Source organism: Panulirus ornatus, chromosome 57, assembly GCF_036320965.1.
Source record: "Panulirus ornatus isolate Po-2019 chromosome 57, ASM3632096v1, whole genome shotgun sequence".
NCBI lineage: Eukaryota > Metazoa > Arthropoda > Malacostraca > Decapoda > Palinuridae > Panulirus > Panulirus ornatus.
Genome location: NC_092280.1, coordinates 14,302,193 through 14,322,194, shown reverse-complemented (window position 1 = coordinate 14,322,194; position 20,002 = coordinate 14,302,193). Strand labels below are relative to the sequence as shown.

The 20,002-nt window shown below is 41.6% G+C and overlaps 1 protein-coding gene across 5 annotated transcripts in view; it reads left to right on the top strand.

Moving 5' to 3' along the window:
• The window catches only part of LOC139766193 (uncharacterized), a 197,098-nt gene that overhangs the window by 95,163 nt on the left and 81,933 nt on the right, over positions 1 to 20,002 (top strand). For all 5 annotated transcript variants that reach the window (XM_071694466.1, XM_071694467.1, XM_071694469.1 and 2 more), the window contains 2 exons: positions 18,513 to 18,615; positions 19,280 to 19,432. In XM_071694466.1, coding sequence (XP_071550567.1) covers positions 18,513 to 18,615; positions 19,280 to 19,432 — 256 coding nt within the window. The remainder of the gene's footprint in view (positions 1 to 18,512; positions 18,616 to 19,279; positions 19,433 to 20,002) is intronic.

The following is a 20,002-nucleotide window of genomic DNA, read 5'->3' as shown; positions in this document are numbered from 1 at the left end:
TAAACAACCATGGAGACATCACACACCCCTGCCGCAAACCTACATTCACTGAGAACCAATCACTCTCCTCTCTTCCTACACGTACACATTGATAAGATTGTTTAATATATGTGTGACTCATGGTGAGGTGCCTGAGGATTGGTGGAATGCTTGCATAGTGCCATTGTACAAAGGCTGAGGGGATAAGAGTGAGTGCTCAAATTACAGAGGTATAAGTTTGTGTTGTATTCCTGGGAAATTATATGGGAGGGTATTGATTGAAAGGGTGAAGGCATGTACAGAGCATCAGATTGGGGAAGAGCAGTGTGGTTTCAGAAGTGGTAGAGGATGTGTGGATCAGGTGTTTGCTTTGAAGAATGTATGTGAGAAATACTTAGAAAAGCAAGTGAATTTGTATGTAGCATTTATGGTTCGGGAGAAGGCATATGATAGAGTTGATAGAGATGATCTGTGGAAGGTATTAAGAATATATGGTGTGGGAGGCAAGTTGTTAGAAGCAGTGAAAAGTTTTTATCGAGGATGTAAGGCATGTGTACGTGTAGTAAGAGAGGAAAGTAATTGGTTCTCAGTGAATGTTGGTTTGCAGCTGGGATGCGTGATGTCTCCATGGTTGTTTAATTTGTTTATGGATGGGGGTGTTAGGGAGGTGAATGCAGGATTTTTGGAAAGAGGGGCAAGTATGTTTTCTGTTGTGAATGGGAGAGCTTGGGAAGTGAGTCAGTTGTTATTCGTTGATGATACAGCACTGATGGCTGATTCGTGTGAGAAACTGCAGAAGCTGGTGACTGAGTTTGGTAGAGTGTGTGAAAGAAGAAAGCCGAGAGTTAATGTGAATAAGTTTGAATGGAGAAAAACTGGAGGAAGTGAAGTATTTTAGATATCTGGGAGTTGATTTGGCAGTGGATGGAACCACTGAAGTGGAAGTGAATCATTGGGTGGGGAATGGGGCGAAAGTTCTGGGATTGTTGAAGAATGTGTGGAAGTTGAGAACGTTACCTTGGAAATCCAAAATTGCTATGTTTGAAGGAATAGTGATTCCAACAATGATATATGGTTGTGAGGCATGGGCTATAGATAGAGTTGTGCGGAGGAGGGTGGATGTACTGGAAATGAGATGTTTGAGGACATTATGTGGTGTGAGGTGGTTTGATGGAGTAAGCAATGAAAGGGTAAGAGACATGTGTGGTAATACAAAGAGTTTGGTTGAGAGAGCAGAAGAGGGTGTTTTGATATGCTTTATTCACATGGAGAGAATGAGTGAGAAAGAATGACAAAGAGGATATAAGTGCCAGAGGTGGAGGGAACGAGGAGAAGTAGGAGACCAAACTGGTTGTGGAAAGATGGAGTGAAAAAGATTTTGAGTGATCGGGCCCTGAACATGTAGTAGGGTGAAAGGTGTGCAAGGAATAGAGTGAATTGGAACGATGTGGTATAACGGGGTCGATGTGCTTTCACTGGATTGAACCAGGGCATGTGAAGCGTCTGAGGTAAACCATGGAAAGTTGTGTGGGGCCTGGATGTGGAAAGGGAGCTGTGGTTTCGGTGCATTATACATGACAGCTAGAGACTTAGTGTGAACGAATATGGCATTTGTTGTCTTTTCCTAGCGCTACCTCGTGCACATGCGGGAGGAGGGTGTTGTTATTTCATGTGTGGCGTGGTGGTGACCGGAATGAATAAGGGCAGACTATGAATTAGTACATGTGTATATATGTATATGTCTGTGTGTGTGTATATATATGTATATGTTGAGATGTATAGGTTTGTATATATATATATATATATATATATATATATATACATGTGTATGGGGGGGGGTTGGGCCATTTCTTTCGTCTGTTTCCTTGCGCTACCTCGCAAACGCGTGAGACAGCGACAAAGTATAAAAAAAAAAAATATATATATATATATATATACCTCGTGCACTGGCCCCCCGAGAGCGGGGGGCCAGAAATCCTCCCCTCCTTGTATTTTTTTAACTTTCTAAAATGGGAAACAGAAGAAGGAGTCACGCGGGGAGTGCTCATCCTCCTCGAAGGCTCAGATTGGGGTGCCTAAATGTGTGTGAATGTAACCAAGATGTGAAAAAAGGAGAGATAGGTAGTATGTTTGAGGAAAGGAACCTGGATCTTTTGGCTCTGAGTGAAACGAAGCTCAAGGGTAAAGGGGAAGAGTGGTTTGGGAATGTCTGGGGAGTAAAGTCAGGGGTTAGTGAGAGGACAAGAGCAAGGGAAGGAGTAGCAGTACTCCTGAAACAGGAGTTGTGGAAGTATGTGATAGAATGTAAGAAAGTAAATTCTCGATTAATATGGGTAAAAATGAAAGTTGATGGAGAGAGATGGGTGATTATTGGTGCATATGCACCTGGGCATGAGAAGAAAAATCATGAGAGGCAAGTGTTTTGGGAGCAGCTGAATGAGTGTGTTAGTGGTTTTGATGCACGAGACCGAGTTATAGTGTTGGGTGATTTGAATGCAAAGGTGAGTAATGTGGCAGTTGAGGGAATAATTGGTATACATGGGGTGTTCAGTGTTGTAAATGGAAATGGTGAAGAGCTTGTAGATTTATGTGCTGAAAAAGGACTGATGATTGGGAATACCTGGTTTAAAAAGCGAGATATACATAAGTATACTTATGTAAGTAGGAGAGATGGCCAGAGAGCGTTATTGGATTATGTGTTAATTGACAGGCGCGCGAAAGAGAGACTTTTGAATGTTAATGTGCTGAGAGGTGCAACTGGAGGGATGTCTGATCATTACCTTGTTGAGGCTAAGGTGAAGATTTGTATGGGTTTTCAGAAAAGAAGAGTGAATGTTGGGGTGAAGAGGGTGGTGAGAGTAAGTGAGCTTGGGAAGGAGACTTGTTTGAGGAAGTACCAGGAGAGACTGAGTACAGAATGGAATAAGGTGAGAACAATGGAAGTAAGGGGAGTGGGGGAGGAATGGGATGTATTTAGGGAATCAGTGATGGATTGCGCAAAAGATGCTTGTGGCATGAGAAGAGTGGGAGGTGGGTTGATTAGAAATGGTAGTGAGTGGTGGGATGAAGAAGTAAGAGTATTAGTGAAAGAGAAGAGAGAGGCATTTGGACGATTTTTGCAGGGAAAAAATGATATTGAGTGGGAGACGTATAAAAGAAAGAGACAGGAGGTCAAGAGAAAGGTGCAAGAGGTGAAAAAAAGGGCAAATGAGAGTTGGGGTGAGAGAGTATCATTAAATTTTAGGGAGAATAAAAAGATGTTCTGGAAGAAGGTAAATAAAGTGCGTAAGGCAAGGGAACAAATGGGAACTTCAGTGAAGGGCGCAAATGGGGAGGTGATAACAAGTAGTGGTTATGTGAGAAGGAGATGGAGTGAGTATTTTGAAGGTTTGTTGAATGTGTTTGATGATAGAGTGGCAGATATAGGGTGTTTTGGTCGAGGTGGTGTGCAAAGTGAGAGGTTTAGGGAAAATGAGTTGGTAAACAGAGAAGAGGTAGTATGTAGCATTTATGGATCTGGAGAAGGCATATGATAGAGTTGATAGAGATGCTCTGTGGAAGGTATTAAGAATATATGGTGTGGGAGGCAAGTTGTTAGAAGCAGTGAAAAGTTTTTATCGAGGGTGTAAGGCATGTGTACGTGTAGGAAGAGAGGAAAGTGATTGGTTCTCAGTGAATGTAGGTTTGCGGCAGGGGTGTGTGATGTCTCCATGGTTGTTTAATTTGTTTATGGATGGGGTTGTTAGGGAGGTGAATGCAAGAGTTTTGGAAAGAGGGGCAAGTATGAAGTCTGTTGGGGATGAGAGAGCTTGGGAAGTGAGTCAGTTGTTGTTTGCTGATGATACAGCGCTGGTGGCTGATTCATGTGAGAAACTGCAGAAGCTGGTGACTGAGTTTGGTAAAGTGTGTGAAAGAAGAAAGTTAAGAGTAAATGTGAATAAGAGCAAGGTTATTAGGTACGGTAGGGTTGAGGGTCAAGTCAATTGGGAGGTGAGTTTGAATGGTGAGAGGCTGGAGGAAGTGAAGTGTTTTAGATATCTGGGAGTGGATCTGTCAGCGGATGGAACCATGGAAGCGGAAGTGGATCATAGGGTGGGGGAGGGGGCGAAAATTCTGGGAGCCTTGAAGAATGTGTGGAAGTCGAGAACATTATCTCGGAAAGCAAACATGGGTATGTTTGAAGGAATAGTGGTTCCAACAATGTTGTGTGGTTGCGAGGCGTGGACTATGGATAGAGTTGTGCGCAGGAGGATGGATGTGCTGGAAATGAGATGTTTGAGGACAATGTGTGGTGTGAGGTTGTTTGATCGAGTAAGTAACGTAAGGGTAAGAGAGATGTGTGGAAATAAAAAGAGCGTGGTTGAGAGAGCAGAAGAGGATGTTTTGAAATGGTTTGGTCACATGGAGAGAATGAGTGAGGAAAGATTGACCAAGAGAATATATGTGTCGGAGGTGGAGGGAACGAGGAGAAGAGGGAGACCAAATTGGAGTTGGAAAGATGGAGTGAAAAAGATTTTGTGTGATCGGGGCCTGAACATGCAGGAGGATGAAAGGAGGGCAAAGAATAGAGTGAATTGGAGCGATGTGGTATACCGGGGTTGACGTGCTGTCAGTGGATTGAATCAAGGCATGTGTATGGGGGTGGGTTGTGCCATTTCTTTCGTCTGTTTCCTTGTGCTACCTCGCAAACGCGGGAGGCAGCGACAAAGCAAAAAAAAAAAATATATTAACTTAAATGTATTAACTTTCTAAAATGGGAAGCAGAAGAAGGAGTCACGCGGGGAGTGATCATCCTCCTCGAAGGCTCAGAGTGGGGTGCCTAAATGTGTGTGGATGTAACCAAGATGTGAAAAAAGGAGAGATAGGTAGTATGTTTGAGGAAAGGAACCTGGATGTTTTGGCTCTGAGTGAAACGAAGCTCAAGGGTAAAGGGGAAGAGTGGGTTGGAAATGTCTGGGGAGTGAAGTCAGGGGTTAGTGAGAGGACAAGAGCAAGGGAAGGAGTAGCAATACTCCTTAAACAGGAGTTGTGGGAGTATGTGATAGAATGTAAGAAAGTAAATTCTCGATTAATATGGGTAAAATTGAAAGTTGATGGAGAGAGGTGGGTGATTATTGGTGCATATGCACCTGGGCATGAGAAGAAAGATCATGAGAGGCAAGTGTTTTGGGAGCAGCTGAATGAGTGTGTTAGCGGTTTTGATGCACGAGACCGGGTTATAGTGATGGGTGATTTGAATGCAAAGGTGAGTAATGTGGCAGTTGAGGGAATAATTGGTATGCATGGGGTGTTCAGTGTTGTAAATGGAAATGGTGAAGAGCTTGTGGATTTGTGTGCTGAAAAAGGACTGATGATTGGGAATACCTGGTTTAAAAAGCGAGATATACATAAGTATACTTATGTAAGTAGGAGAGATGGCCAGAGAGCGTTATTGGATTACGTGTTAATTGACAGGCGTGCGAAAGAGAGACTTTTGGATGTTAATGTGCTGAGAGGTGCAACTGGAGGGATGTCTGATCATTATCTTGTGGAGGCTAAGGTGAAGATTAGTATGGGTTTTCAGAAAAGAGGAGTGAATGTTGGGGTGAAGAAGGTGGTGAGAGTAAGTGAGCTTGGGAAGGAGACCTGTGTGGGGAAGTACCAGGAGAGACTGTGTACAAAATGGAAAAAGGTGAGAACAATGGAAGTAAGGGGAGTGGGGGAGGAATGGGATGTATTTAGGGAATCAGTGATGGATTGCGCAAAAGATGCTTGTGGCATGAGAAGAGTGGGAGGTGGGCTGTTTAGAAAGGGTAGTGAGTGGTGGGATGAAGAAGTAAGAGTATTAGTGAAAGAGAAGAGAGAGGCATTTGGACGATTTTTGCAGGGAAAAAATGCAATTGAGTGGGAGAAGTATAAAAGAAAGAGACAGGAGGTCAAGAGAAAGGTGCAAGAGGTGAAAAAAAGGGCAAATGAGAGTTGGGGTGAGAGACTATCAGTAAATTTTAGGGAGAATAAAAAGATGTTCTGGAAGGAGGTAAATAGGGTGCGTAAGACAAGGGAGCAAATGGGAACTTCAGTGAAGGGCGTAAATGGGGAGGTGATAACAAGTAGTGGTGATGTGAGAAGGAGATGGAATGAGTATTTTGAAGGTTTGTTGAATGTGTCTGATGACAGAGTGGCAGATATAGGGTGTTTTGGTCGAGGTGGTGTGCAAAGTGAGAGGGTTAGGGAAAATGATTTGGTAAACAGAGAAGAGGTAGTAAAAGCTTTGCGGAAGATGAAAGCCGGCAAGGCAGCAGGTTTGGATGGTATTGCAGTGGAATTTATTAAAAAAGGGGGTGACTGTATTGTTGACTGGTTGGTAAGGTTATTTAATGTATGTATGACTCATGGTGAGGTGCCTGATGATTGGCGGAATGCGTGCATAGTGCCATTGTACAAAGGCAAAGGGGATAAGAGTGAGTGCTCAAATTACAGAGGTATAAGTTTGTTGAGTATTCCTGGTAAATTATATGGGAGGGTATTGATTGAGAGGGTGAAGGCATGTACAGAGCATCAGATTGGGGAAGAGCAGTGCGGTTTCAGAAGTGGTAGAGGATGTGTGGATCAGGTGTTTGCTTTGAAGAATGTATGTGAGAAATACTTAGAAAAGCAAATGGATTTGTATGTAGCATTTATGGATCTGGAGAAGGCATATGATAGAGTTGATAGAGATGCTCTGTGGAAGGTATTAAGAATATATGGTGTGGGAGGCAAGTTGTTAGAAGCAGTGAAAAGTTTTTATCGAGGATGTAAGGCATGTGTACGTGTAGGAAGAGAGGAAAGTGATTGGTTCTCAGTGAATGTAGGTTTGCGGCAGGGGTGTGTGATGTCTCCATGGTTGTTTAATTTGTTTATGGATGGGGTTGTTAGGGAGGTAAATGCAAGAGTCCTGGAAAGAGGGGCAAGTATGAAGTCTGTTGGGGATGAGAGAGCTTGGGAAGTGAGTCAGTTGTTGTTCGCTGATGATACAGCGCTGGTGGCTGATTCATGTGAGAAACTGCAGAAGCTGGTGACTGAGTTTGGTAAAGTGTGTGGAAGAAGAAAGTTAAGAGTAAATGTGAATAAGAGCAAGGTTATTAGGTACAGTAGGGTTGAGGGTCAAGTCAATTGGGAGGTGAGTTTGAATGGAGAAAAACTGGAGGAAGTGAAGTGTTTTAGATATCTGGGAGTGGATCTGTCAGCGGATGGAACCATGGAAGCGGAAGTGGATCATAGGGTGGGGGAGGGGGCGAAAATTTTGGGAGCCTTGAAAAATGTGTGGAAGTCGAGAACATTATCTCGGAAAGCAAAAATTGGTATGTTTGAAGGAATAGTGGTTCCAACAATGTTGTATGGTTGCGAGGCGTGGGCTATGGATAGAGTTGTGCGCAGGAGGATGGATGTGCTGGAAATGAGATGTTTGAGGACAATGTGTGGTGTGAGGTGGTTTGATCGAGTAAGTAATGTAAGGGTAAGAGAGATGTGTGGAAATAAAAAGAGCGTGGTTGAGAGAGCAGAAGAGGGTGTTTTGAAATGGTTTGGGCACATGGAGAGAATGAGTGAGGAAAGATTGACCAAGAGGATATATGTGTCGGAGGTGGAGGGAACGAGGAGAAGAGGGAGACCAAATTGGAGGTGGAAAGATGGAGTGAAAAAGATTTTGTGTGATCGGGGCCTGAACATGCAGGAGGGTGTAAGGAGGGCAAGGAATAGAGTGAATTGGAGCGATGTGGTATACAGGGGTTGACGTGCTGTCAGTGGAGTGAATCAAGGCATGTGAGGCGTCTGGGGTGGACCATGGAAAGCTGTGTAGGTATGTATATTTGCGTGTGTGGACATGTGTATGTACATGTGTATGGGGGGGGGGTTGGGCCATTTCTTTCGTCTGTTTCCTTGCGCTACCTCGCAAACGCGGGAGACAGCGACAAAGTATAAAAAAAAAAAAAAAAAAAATATATATATATACACACACATATATGGAGTGAAAAAGATTTTGTGTGATCGGGGCCTGAACATGCAGGAGGGTGAAAGGAGGGCAAGGAATAGAGTGAATTGGATCAATGTGGTATACCGGGGTTGACGTGCTGTCAGTGGGTTGAATCAGGGCATGTGAAGCATCTGGGGTAAACCATGGAAAGCTGTGTAGGTATGTATATTTGCGTGTGTGGACATATGTATATACATGTGTATGGGGGTGGGTTGGGCCATTTCTTTCGTCTGTTTCCTTGCGCTACCTCGCAAACGTGGGAGACGGCGACAAAGCAAAAAAAAAAAAAATATATATATATATATATATATATATATATATATATATATATATATATATATATATATATATATATATATTCCTTGGGATAGGGGAGAAAGAATACTTCCCACGTATTCCCTGCGTGTTTTTGAAGGCGACTAAAAGGGAAGAGAGCGAGGGGCTGGAAATCTTCCCTCTTCTTTTTTTTTTTTCTCCTTTTTTTTTTTTTTCCAAAAGAAGGAACAGAGAAGGGGGCTAGGTGAGGATATTCCCTCAAAGATCCAATCCTCTGCTCTTAATGCTACCTCGCTAACGTGGGAAATGGCGAATAGTATGAAGGAAAGAAAGATATATATATTTTTTTTTTTTTTTTTTTTTGCTTTGTCGCTGTCTCCCACGTTTGCGAGGTAGCGCAAGGAAACAGACGAAAGAAATGGTCCAACCCACCCCCATACACATGTATATACATACGTCCACACACGCAAATATACATACCTACACAGCTTTCCATGGTTTACCCCAGACGCTTCACATGCCTTGATTCAATCCACTGACAGCACGTCAACCCCGGTATACCACATCGCTCCAATTCACTCTATTCCTTGCCCTCCTTTCACCCTCCTGCATGTTCAGGCCCCGATCACACAAAATCTTTTTCACTCCATCTTTCCACCTCCAATTTGGTCTCCCTCTTCTCCTCGTTCCCTCCACCTCCGACACATATATTCTCTTGGTCAATCTTTCCTCACTCATTCTCTCCATGTGCCCGAACCATTTCAAAACACCCTCTTCTCTCTCAACCACGCTCTTTTTATTTCCACACATCTCTCTTACCCTTACGTTACTTACTCGATCAAACCACCTCACACCACATATTGTCCTCAAACATCTCATTTCCAGCACATCCATCCTCCTGCGAACAACTCTATCCATAGCCCACGTCTCGCAACCATACAACATTGTTGGAACCACTATTCCTTCAAACATACCCATTTTTGCTTTCCGAGATAATGTTCTCGACTTCCACACATTCTTCAAGGCTCCCATGATTTTCGCCCCAGATCCACTCCCAGATATCTAAAACACTTCATTTCCTCCAGTTTTTCTCCATTCAAACTCACCTCCCAATTGACTTGACCCTCAACCCTACTGTACCTAATAACCTTGCTCTTATTCACATTTACTCTTAACTTTCTTCTTTCATACACTTTACCAAACTCAGTCACCAGCTTCTGCAGTTTCTCACATGAATCAGCCACCAGCACTGTATCATCAGCGAACAACAACTGACTCACTTCCCAAGCTCTCTCATCCCCAACAGACTTCATACTTGCCCCTCTTTCCAAAACTCTTGCATTCACCTCCCTAACAACCCCATCCATAAACAAATTAAACAACCATGGAGACATCACACACCCCTGCCGCAAACCTACATTCACTGAGAACCAATCACTTTCCTCTCTTCCTACACGTACACATGCCTTACATCCTCGATAAAAACTTTTCACTGCTTCTAACAACTTGCCTCCCACACCATATATTCTTAATACCTTCCACAGAGCATCTCTATCAACTCTATCATATGCCTTCTCCAGATCCATAAATGCTACATACAAATCCATTTGCTTTTCTAAGTATTTCTCACATACATTCTTCAAAGCAAACACCTGATCCACACATCCTCTACCACTTCTGAAACCACACTGCTCTTCCCCAATCTGATGCTCTGTACATGCCTTCACCCTCTCAATCAATACCCTCCCATATAATTTACCAGGAATACTCAACAAACTTATACCTCTGTAATTTGAGCACTCACTCTTATCCCCTTTGCCTTTGTACAATGGAACTATGCACGCATTCCGCCAATCCTCAGGCACCTCACCGTGAGTCATACATACATTAAATAACCTTACCAACCAGTCAACAATACAGTCACCCCCTTTTTTAATAAATTCCACTGCAATACCATCCAAACCTGCTGCCTTGCTGGCTTTCATCTTCCGCAAAGCTTTTACTACCTCTTCTCTGTTTACCAAATCATTTTCCCTAACCCTCGCACTTTTAGGGAAAATGATTTGGTAAACAGAGAAGAGGCAGTAAAAGCTTTGCGGAAGATGAAAGCCGGCAAGGCAGCAGGTTTGGATGGTTGACCAAGAGGATATATGTGTCGGAGGTGGAGGGAACGAGGAGAAGAGGGAGACCAAATTGGAGGTGGAAAGATGGAGTGAAAAAGATTTTGTGTGATCGGGGCCTGAACTTGCAGGAGGGTGAAAGGAGGGCAAGGAATAGAGTGAATTGGAGCAATGTGGTATACCGGGGTTGACGTGCTGTCAGTGGATTGAATCAAGACATGTGAAGCGTCTGGGGTAAACCATGGAAAGCTGTGTAGGTATGTATATTTGCGTGTGTGGTCGTATGTATATACATGTGTATGGGGGGGGGTTGGGCCATTTCTTTCGTCTGTTTCCTTGCCCTACCTCGCAAACGCGGGAGACAGCGACAAAGTATAAAAAAAAAAAAAAAAAAAAAAATATATATTTATATATATATATATATATATATATATATATATATATATATAGCTCAAGGGTAAAGGGGAAGAGTGGTTTGGGAATGTCTGGGGAGTAAAGTCAGGGGTTAGTGAGAGGACAAGAGCAAGGGAAGGAGTAGCAATACTCCTGAAACAGGAGTTGTGGGAGTATGTGATAGAATGTAAGAAAGTAAATTCTCGATTAATATTAATATAATTATTAATATTAATATTAATCGAGATTAATTATTAATATTTATAAAATAATTATTAATATTAATATACATGTGTATGGTGGGGGGTTGGGCCATTTCTTTCGTCTGTTTCCTTGCGCTACCTCGCAAACGCGGGAGACAGCGACAAAGTATAATAAAAATATAATAAAAATGATATATATATATATATTTTTTTTTTTTTTTTCATTATACTTTGTCGCTGTCTCCTGCGTTTGCAAGGTAGCGCAAGGAAACAGACAAAAGAAATGGCCCAACCCCCCCCCCCCCATACACATGTATATACATACGTCCACACACGCAAATATACATACCTACACAGCTTTCCATGGTTTACCCCAGACACTTCACATGCCTTGATTCAATCCACTGACAGCACGTCAACCCCGGTATACCACATCGCTCCAATTCACTCTATTCCTTGCCCTCCTTTCACCCTCCTGCATGTTCAGGCCTCGATCACAGAAAATCTTTTTCACTCCATCTTTCCACCTCCAATTTGGTCTCCCTCTTCTCCTCGTTCCCTCCACCTCCGACACATATATCCTCTTGGTCAATCTTTCCTCACTCATTCTCTCCATGTGCCCAAACCACTTCAAAACACCCTTTTCTGCTCTCTCAACCACGCTCTTTTTATTTCCACACATCTCTCTTACCCTTTCGTTACTCACTCGATCAAACCACCTCACACCACACATTGTCCTCAAACATCTCATTTCCAGCACATCCATCCTCCTGCGCACAACTCTATCCATAGCCCACGCCTCGCAACCATACAACATTGTTGGAACCACTATTCCTTCAAACATACCCATTTTTGCTTTCCGAGATAATGTTCTCGACTTCCACACATTCTTCAAGGCCCCCAGAATTTTCTCCCCCTCCCCCACCCTATGATCCACTTCCGCTTCCATGGTTCCATCCGCTGCCAGATCCACTCCCAGATATCTAAAACACTTCACTTCCTCCAGTTTTTCTCCATTCAAACTCACCTCCCAATTGACTTGACCCTCAACCCTACTGTACCTAATAATAATATATATATATATATAATATATAATTTTTTATACTTTGTCGCTGTCTCCCGCGTTTGCGAGGTAGCGCAATAATAATAATATATATATATATATATATATATATATGTATATATATATATATATATATATATATATATATATATATATATATTGGAAAGGATCACAATTTTGCGCGTGATCAAGATATTCCTATGAGTCCAGCGGGAAAATGAAACACGATAAGTTCCCAAGCGCACTTTTGTGCAATAATCACACCATCAGGGGAGACACAAGAGAAAAATATAAGAATCATTTGATATACATCGAAGAGATGAAGCTAGGACGCCATTTGGTAAACATGTGATTGTCGAATACATGCAACGAGCATTCATAAACTTATCATTTTGCAAATTTTATCAACAATAAAGTTATCTAATTTGTATAGACGATCACTAATATTAAGATTATAATTCTTTGTGTTTTTGATAATAGAAGATTCAATGATATTTCTCTTGGTAATAGAGTTTGAGTTAATAACTGAGATGGTGTTACTCCAGTCAATACAATGATCATAGGTTTTAACGTGATTAAACAAGGCATTTGATTCTTGTCCCGTTCTTATGCTATATTTACGTTGCTTAAGCCTATAACAGAAAGATCCTTTCCAGTCTGACCAACATGAAATTTATCACAGTTTTTACAAGGCACTTTATAGATGCATCCAAGAGAATTTTCTGGTGAATTCCTGATTAAGATATTCTTTATAGTATTATTGTTGCTGAAGGCAACATTTACATTAAAGGATTTAAGCAACATGGGAAGCAAAGTGAAATTATGATTAAAAGGGAGAACCAAAAGATTCTTGGTGCCACTGGGAGGTTTGGGCTGAACTCTATAAAATGATTTCTTTGTTAACTTAAGGGATTTATCAATGAAAGTTCAAGGGTACTTTAACTTAGATCCAGTAGAATATATATTCTCAAACTCATCATCAATAAACTCTGGACTGCAAGTACGTAATGCCCTAAGGAACGTAGATTGAAATGATGATAATTTAACTCTATCATGTTGAGATGAGTAATAATGAATATATGAGCATACATTGGTGTGTTTTCTGTATATGCTAAACTTAAACTTGTTTCCTTGTCTATGGATCATGCAATCTAAAAATGGTAACATACCATTATTTTCATTTTCTACAGTAAATTTGATGGAAGTAAGGGGAGTGGGGGAGGAATGGGATGTATTTAGGGAATCAGTGATGGATTGCGCAAAAGATGCTTGTGGCATGAGAAGAGTGGGAGGTGGGTTGATTAGAAGGGGTAGTGAGTGGTGGGATGAAGAAGTAAGAGTATTAGTGAAAGAAGAGAGAGGCATTTGGACAATTTTTGCAGGGAAAAATGCAATTGAGTGGGAGATGTATAAAAGAGACAGGAGGTCAAGAGAAAGGTGCAAGAGGTGAAAAAAAGGGCAAATGAGAGTTGGGGTGAGAGAGTATCATTAAATTTTAGGGAGAATAAAAAGATGTTCTGGAAGGAGGTAAATAAAGTGCGTAAGACAAGGGAGCAAATGGGAACTTCAGTGAAGGGCGCAAATGGGGAGGTGATAACAAGTAGTGGTGATGTGAGAAGGAGATGGAGTGAGTATTTTGAAGGTTTGTTGAATGTGTTTGATGATAGAGTGGCAGATATAGGGTGTTTTGGTCAAGGTGGTGTGCAAAGTGCGAGGGTTAGGGAAAATGAGTTGGTAAACAGAGAAGAGGTAGTAAAAGCTTTGCGGAAGATGAAAGCCGGCAAGGCAGCAGGTTTGGATGGTATTGCAGTGGAATTTATTAAAAAAGGGGGTGACTGTATTGTTGACTGGTTGGTAAGGTTATTTAATGTGTGTATGACTCATGGTGAGGTGCCTGAGGATTGGCGGAATGCGTGCATAGTGCCATTGTACAAAGGCAAAGGGGATAAGAGTGAGTGCTCAAATTACAGAGGTATAAGTTTGTTGAGTATTCCTGGCAAATTATATGGGAGGGTATTGATTGAGAGGGTGAAGGCATGTACAGAGCATCAGATTGGGGAAGAGCAGTGTGGTTTCAGAAGTGGTAGAGGATGTGTGGATCAGGTGTTTGCTTCGAAGAATGTATGTGAGAAATACTTAGAAAAGCAAATGGATTTGTATGTAGCATTTATGGATCTGGAGAAGGCATATGATAGAGTTGATAGAGATGCTCTGTGGAAGGTATTAAGAATATATGGTGTGGGAGGCAAGTTGTTAGAAGCAGTGAAAAGTTTTTATCGAGGATGTAAGGCATGTGTACGTGTAGGAAGAGAGGAAAGTGATTGGTTCTCAGTGAATGTAGGTTTGCGGCAGGGGTGTGTGATGTCTCCATGGTTGTTTAATTTGTTTATGGATGGGGTTGTTTGGGAGGTGAATGCAAGAGTTTTGGAAAGAGGGGCAAGTATGAAGTCTATTGGGGATGAGAGAGCTTGGGAAGTGAGTCAGTTGTTGTTCGCTGATGATACAGCGCTGGTGGCTGATTCATATGAGAAACTGCAGAAGCTGGTGACTGAGTTTGGTAAAGTGTGTGAAAGAAGAAAGTTAAGAGTAAATGTGAATAAGAGCAAGGTTATTAGGTACAGTAGGGTTGAGGGTCAATTCAATTGGGAGGTGGGTTTGAATGGAGAAAAACTGGAGGAAGTGAAGTGTTTTAGATATCTGGGAGTGGATCTGGCAGCGGATGGAACCATGGAAGCAGAAGTGGATCATAGGGTGGGGGAGGGGGCGAAAATTCTGGGAGCCTTGAAGAATGTGTGGAAGTCGAGAACATTATCTCGGAAAGCAAAAATGGGTATGTTTGAAGGAATAGTGGTTCCAGCAATGTTTTATGGTTGCGAGGCGTGGACTATGGATAGAGTTGTGCGCAGGAGGATGGATGTGCTGGAAATGAGATGTTTGAGGACAATGTGTGGTGTGAGGTGGTTTGATCGAGTAAGTAACGTAAGGGTAAGAGAGATGTGTGGAAATAAAAAGAGTGTGGTTGAGAGAGCAGAAGAGGGTGTTTTGAAATGGTTTGGTCACATGGAGAGAATGAGTGAGGAAAGATTGACCAAGAGGATATATGTGTCGGAGGTGGAGGGAACGAGGAGAAGAGGGAGACCAAATTGGAGGTGGAAAGATGGAGTGAAAAAGATTTTGAGTGATCGGGGCCTGAACATGCAGGAGGGTGAAAGGAGGGCAAAGAATAGAGTGAATTGGAGCGATGTGGTATACCGGGGTTGATGTGCTGTCAGTGGATTGAATCAAGGCATGTGTATGGGGGTGGGTTGGGCCATTTCTTTCGTCTGTTTCCTTGCGCTACCTCGCAAACGCGGGAGACAGCGGCAAAAAAAAAAAAAAAAAAAAAAAAAAAAAAAAACTAAATTGTTAAGTAAGGGGAGAAATATTTGTAAATTTTCATTTGTTGGCCAAACACAAAGAACATCATCTCCATATCTAAACCAAATTGCATTAGAAGGTAAGATATCCTTTAGTAATTTTGTTTCAAAAAATTCCATATAAAGATTACTTACTACAGTTGAAAGAGGGTTACCCATTGCCATACCAAATTTTTGAGCATAATAATCTCCATTGAATTGAAATACACAGTCTTTTATACACAATTTTATCAGTTCAATGAAATTAGACTTTGATACAGGTAAATGAATATCATCTAAGACATCAAATAGATATTCTGAAAGGTCATCACTCAAAATCTTTTTCACTCCATCTTTCCACCTTCAATTTGGTCTCCCACTTCTCTTCGTTTCCTCCACTTCTGACACATATATCCTCTTGGTCAATCTTTCCTCTCATTCCCTTATTGTGACCAAAGCATTTCAAAACACCCTCTTCTGCTCTCTCAACCACACTCTTTTTATTACCACACATCTCTTACCCTATTATTACTTACTCGATCAAACCACCTCACACCGCATATTGTCTTCAAACATCTCATTTCCAGCACATCCACCCTCCTCCGCACAACTCTATCTATAGCCCATGCCTTGCAACCATATAACATTGTTGGAATCACTATTCCTTCAAACATACCCATTTTTGCTTTCTGAGATAATGTTCTTGACTTCCACACATATTTCAATGCTCCCAGAACTCTCACCCCCTCCCCCACCCTATGATTCACTTCCACTTCCTTGGTTCCATCCGCTGCAAAATCCACTCCCAGATATCTAAAACACTTCTCTTCCTCCTTTTTTTTTACATTCAAACTTACCTCCCAATTGACTTGTCCCTCAACCTTACTGTACCTAATAACTTTGCTCTTATTCACATTTACTCTCAGCTTTCTTGTTTCACACACTTTACCACACTCAGTCACCAGCTTCTGCAGTTTCTCACACGAATCAGCCACCAGCACTTTATCGTCAGCGAACAACAACTGACTCACTTCACAAGCTCTCTCATCCACAACAGACTGCATACGTGCCCCTCTTTCCAAAACTCTTGCATTCACCCCATCCATCAACAAATTAAACTACCATGGAGACATCACACACCCCTGCCGCATAGCATCATTCACTGAGAACCCATCACTTTCCTCGCTTCTTGCACATACACATGCCTTACATCCTCGATAAAAACTTTTCACTGCTTCTAACAACATGCCTCCCACACCATATATTCTTAATACCTTTCACAGAGCATCTCTATCAACTCTGTCATATGCCTTCTCCATATCCATAATTGTGACATACAAATCCATTTGCTTTTCTAAGTATTTCTCACATACATTCTTCAAAGCAAACACCTGATCCACACACCCTCTACCACTTCTGAAACCACACTGCTCTTCCCTAATCTAATGCTCTGTACATGCCTTCACCCTCTCAGTCAGTAGCCTCCCATATAATTTCCCAGGAATACTCAACAGACTTATACCTCTGTAATTTGAGCACTCACTTTTATCCCCTTTGCCTTTGTACAATGGCACTATGCAAGCATTCCGCCAATCCTCAGGCACCTCACCATGAGTCATACATACATTAAATAACCTTATCAACCAGTCAACAGCACAGTCACCCCCTTTTTTAATAAATTCCACTGCAATGCCATCCAAAGCCGCTGCCTTGCCAGCTTTCATCTTTCGCAAAGCTTTTACTACCTCTTTTCTGTTTACCAAATCATTCTCCCTAACCCTCTCACTTTGCACACCACCTCGACCAAAACACCCTATATCTCTATCATCCAACACATTCAGCAGACCTTGAAAATACTCACTCCATCTCCTCACTCCACCACTTCTTGTTATCACCTCCCCATTAGCCCCCTTCACTGAAGTTCCCATGTGTTCCCTTGTCTTACACACTTTATTTACCTCCTTCCAAAACATCTTTTTATTCTCCCTGAAATTTAATGATACTCTCTCACCCCAACTCTCATTTGCCCTCTTTTTTGCCTCTTGCACCTTTCTCTTGACTCCTGCCTCTTTCTTTTATACATCTCCTAGTCATGAGCATTATTTCTTTGCAAAAATCGTCCAAATGCCTCTCTCCTCTTTCACTAATGATCTTACTTCTTCATCCCACCACTCATTACCCTTTCTAATCTGCCCACTTCCCACGCTTCTCGTGCCACAAGCATGGTTTTCCCCAGACGCTTCACATACCCTTGTTTAATCCATTGACAGCACTTAGACCCCGTTATAGCACATGGTTCCAATTCAGTCTATTCCTTGGGCACCTCTCACCCTCCTTTATGTTCAGGCCCTGAACTCCCAAAATCTTTGCGCTCCATCCTTCCACCTCTAATTTGGTCTCCTGCTTGTCTTTGTTCCCTTCACCTCTGACATGTATGTCTTCTTAGTCCATCTTTCATCACTTATACTCTCTATATGTCCAAAGTATTTCAACACACCCTCTTCTGCTATCTCAACCACATACTTTTTATTTCCACACATTTCTCTTACCCTTCCATTACATACTCTTTAGAGCCACCTCACACCACACGTTTCAATTCCAACACATCCACCCCCCTCCATACAACCCTATCTATCGCCCATATCTGGCAACCATATATAAGTTGGAATAACTATTCCTTCAATCATACCCATTTTTGCTCCGAGATAACGTTCTCTCTTTCCACACATTCTTTGTCACTCCCAGAAGCTTCACCCTGTCCTCCACCCTATGACTCACTTCCGCTTCCATGGTTGCATTCATTGCTAATTCCACTCCCAGATATCTAAAACACTTCTTCCTCCAATTTTTCTTCATTGAAACTTACACCCCAGTTAACTTTTCGCTCAACCCTACTAAACCTAATAACCTTGCTCTTATTCTCAATCAGAACTGCCTCATAGACTTTAGTTTGTAAACCTTATCATTTTACTGGACATGACCTTTATGAAAATATTTTGAATACTATGACATGATTTTAAGAAATATTACTTAAATTTTGTTTTTGCTTGTTATTCAGTAGTATAGTGGCTCACATATTTTTTTCTGTTTCAGGCGTATATTTACTTCACTTAAGAATAAAACCCCTCAGTCTCCACATCTGTACCTGAAGTATTTATTACTTGGGAAACTGTGGCTTTTCATGACGAAGGAAGAAGTAAGTGGAGTGAATTGAATTTTTATTTCACCTAGAATTAAAAAGGCTGAGTTTTTTAAGGGAGGTTACGATTATTAGTAAGAGGGGAGGAAGGGGTATTATAGATAGGAGCATGCTATTTGTGGTCAAACAGGAAGTTTGAAGTTCTGAGGCTGATGTTAACATGGAAGTTTTATGGTCAAGGCTTCTGTCATTGATAAAACTTCATACCAAGGCTAGGGCTCCGTTGATATATCAAAAATATTCATAAAGGTGGTTGGAGTTAGAAGAGAAGAGGAATAATATTTTAAGTTTTGGAGGAAGTAACCCACAATCTTGTTCCTCCAACATTATGAGTTAGATGACAAAATATGTCACTTTATTCAAACCTCTTCAATATGTGGAAGTTTAAAAACAGTTAGGTGTTAGAGGAGATTTTGCCTCTGCCATTCTGCTGAGGTTGTGAGAAAAACCTCATATGATAGAAATAAAAGAAACATGTTATTGGATGTGATATGAGATTGTAGTGAAGATACACTAATTAGATATTTGATACTTATTCTTAAATATGATGGATTCATAAAAGCGAGTGAGCGAACAGTAAAGAGGACTGCTAGAGATAAATGACTGCAGTTAATCAAGATTGCAAAAATGATAATGCAATACACTGATGTTTTGATTACAGGTTGGAAAGATGAGGACTTACATTATTAATTCTGTAAGTCCGCCAAAAGGTTTTGTGGACTGGGCAGTACAGAGCCAGATTCCATGGCTGAAGCTTAGTGAATGGAACTCTCAACTGATTCTACGGAACATGACCATTTCAAATGCCCTGAGGGTAAGATTCTTCATTAGAGTTTTAAGAATGTTTTTCTTGAGAGGGTGCCAAAATTGATGAATGTGTTCATGAACAGAAGGCTGAGGAGGTTCAAAATTTGAGGTTCTATTCCATCTAGGTTATATTTTTCAGTTAAGAAATATTTCAGGTTGGAGAAAGTATTTACCTAGGTAGTAGTTGGTGGGCAGCCAACGACCAGGGAGGTATATTACCATACTACCCGCCAGGGTATGAGGAGGGTTAGTGACAGCTGCTTAGTGAGCCAGCACTTCAATGTTTGTCAAATTGCACTCCTCTGACCCAGGTAGCTGTCTTTTCTGTTTGCTTCACACACATGTGGACTACTAGCATTCTGTCCTCAAGCATACAATCTCTCTTTGTTGTACGTTACACTTGACAACACTTAACTCAAACAGCTCATTCTTTGTAACTCTAGATTTTCCTGGGGTGAGCACTGCATGCCAGCCTTGCCTAAAGCTGAGAATGAGTTCACTTGTTATGGAGACTCTATTGCCTTGACCACCCCATTGAGGGGGTTCCAGTTGGAACAGGTATCAGAGATATAGATAG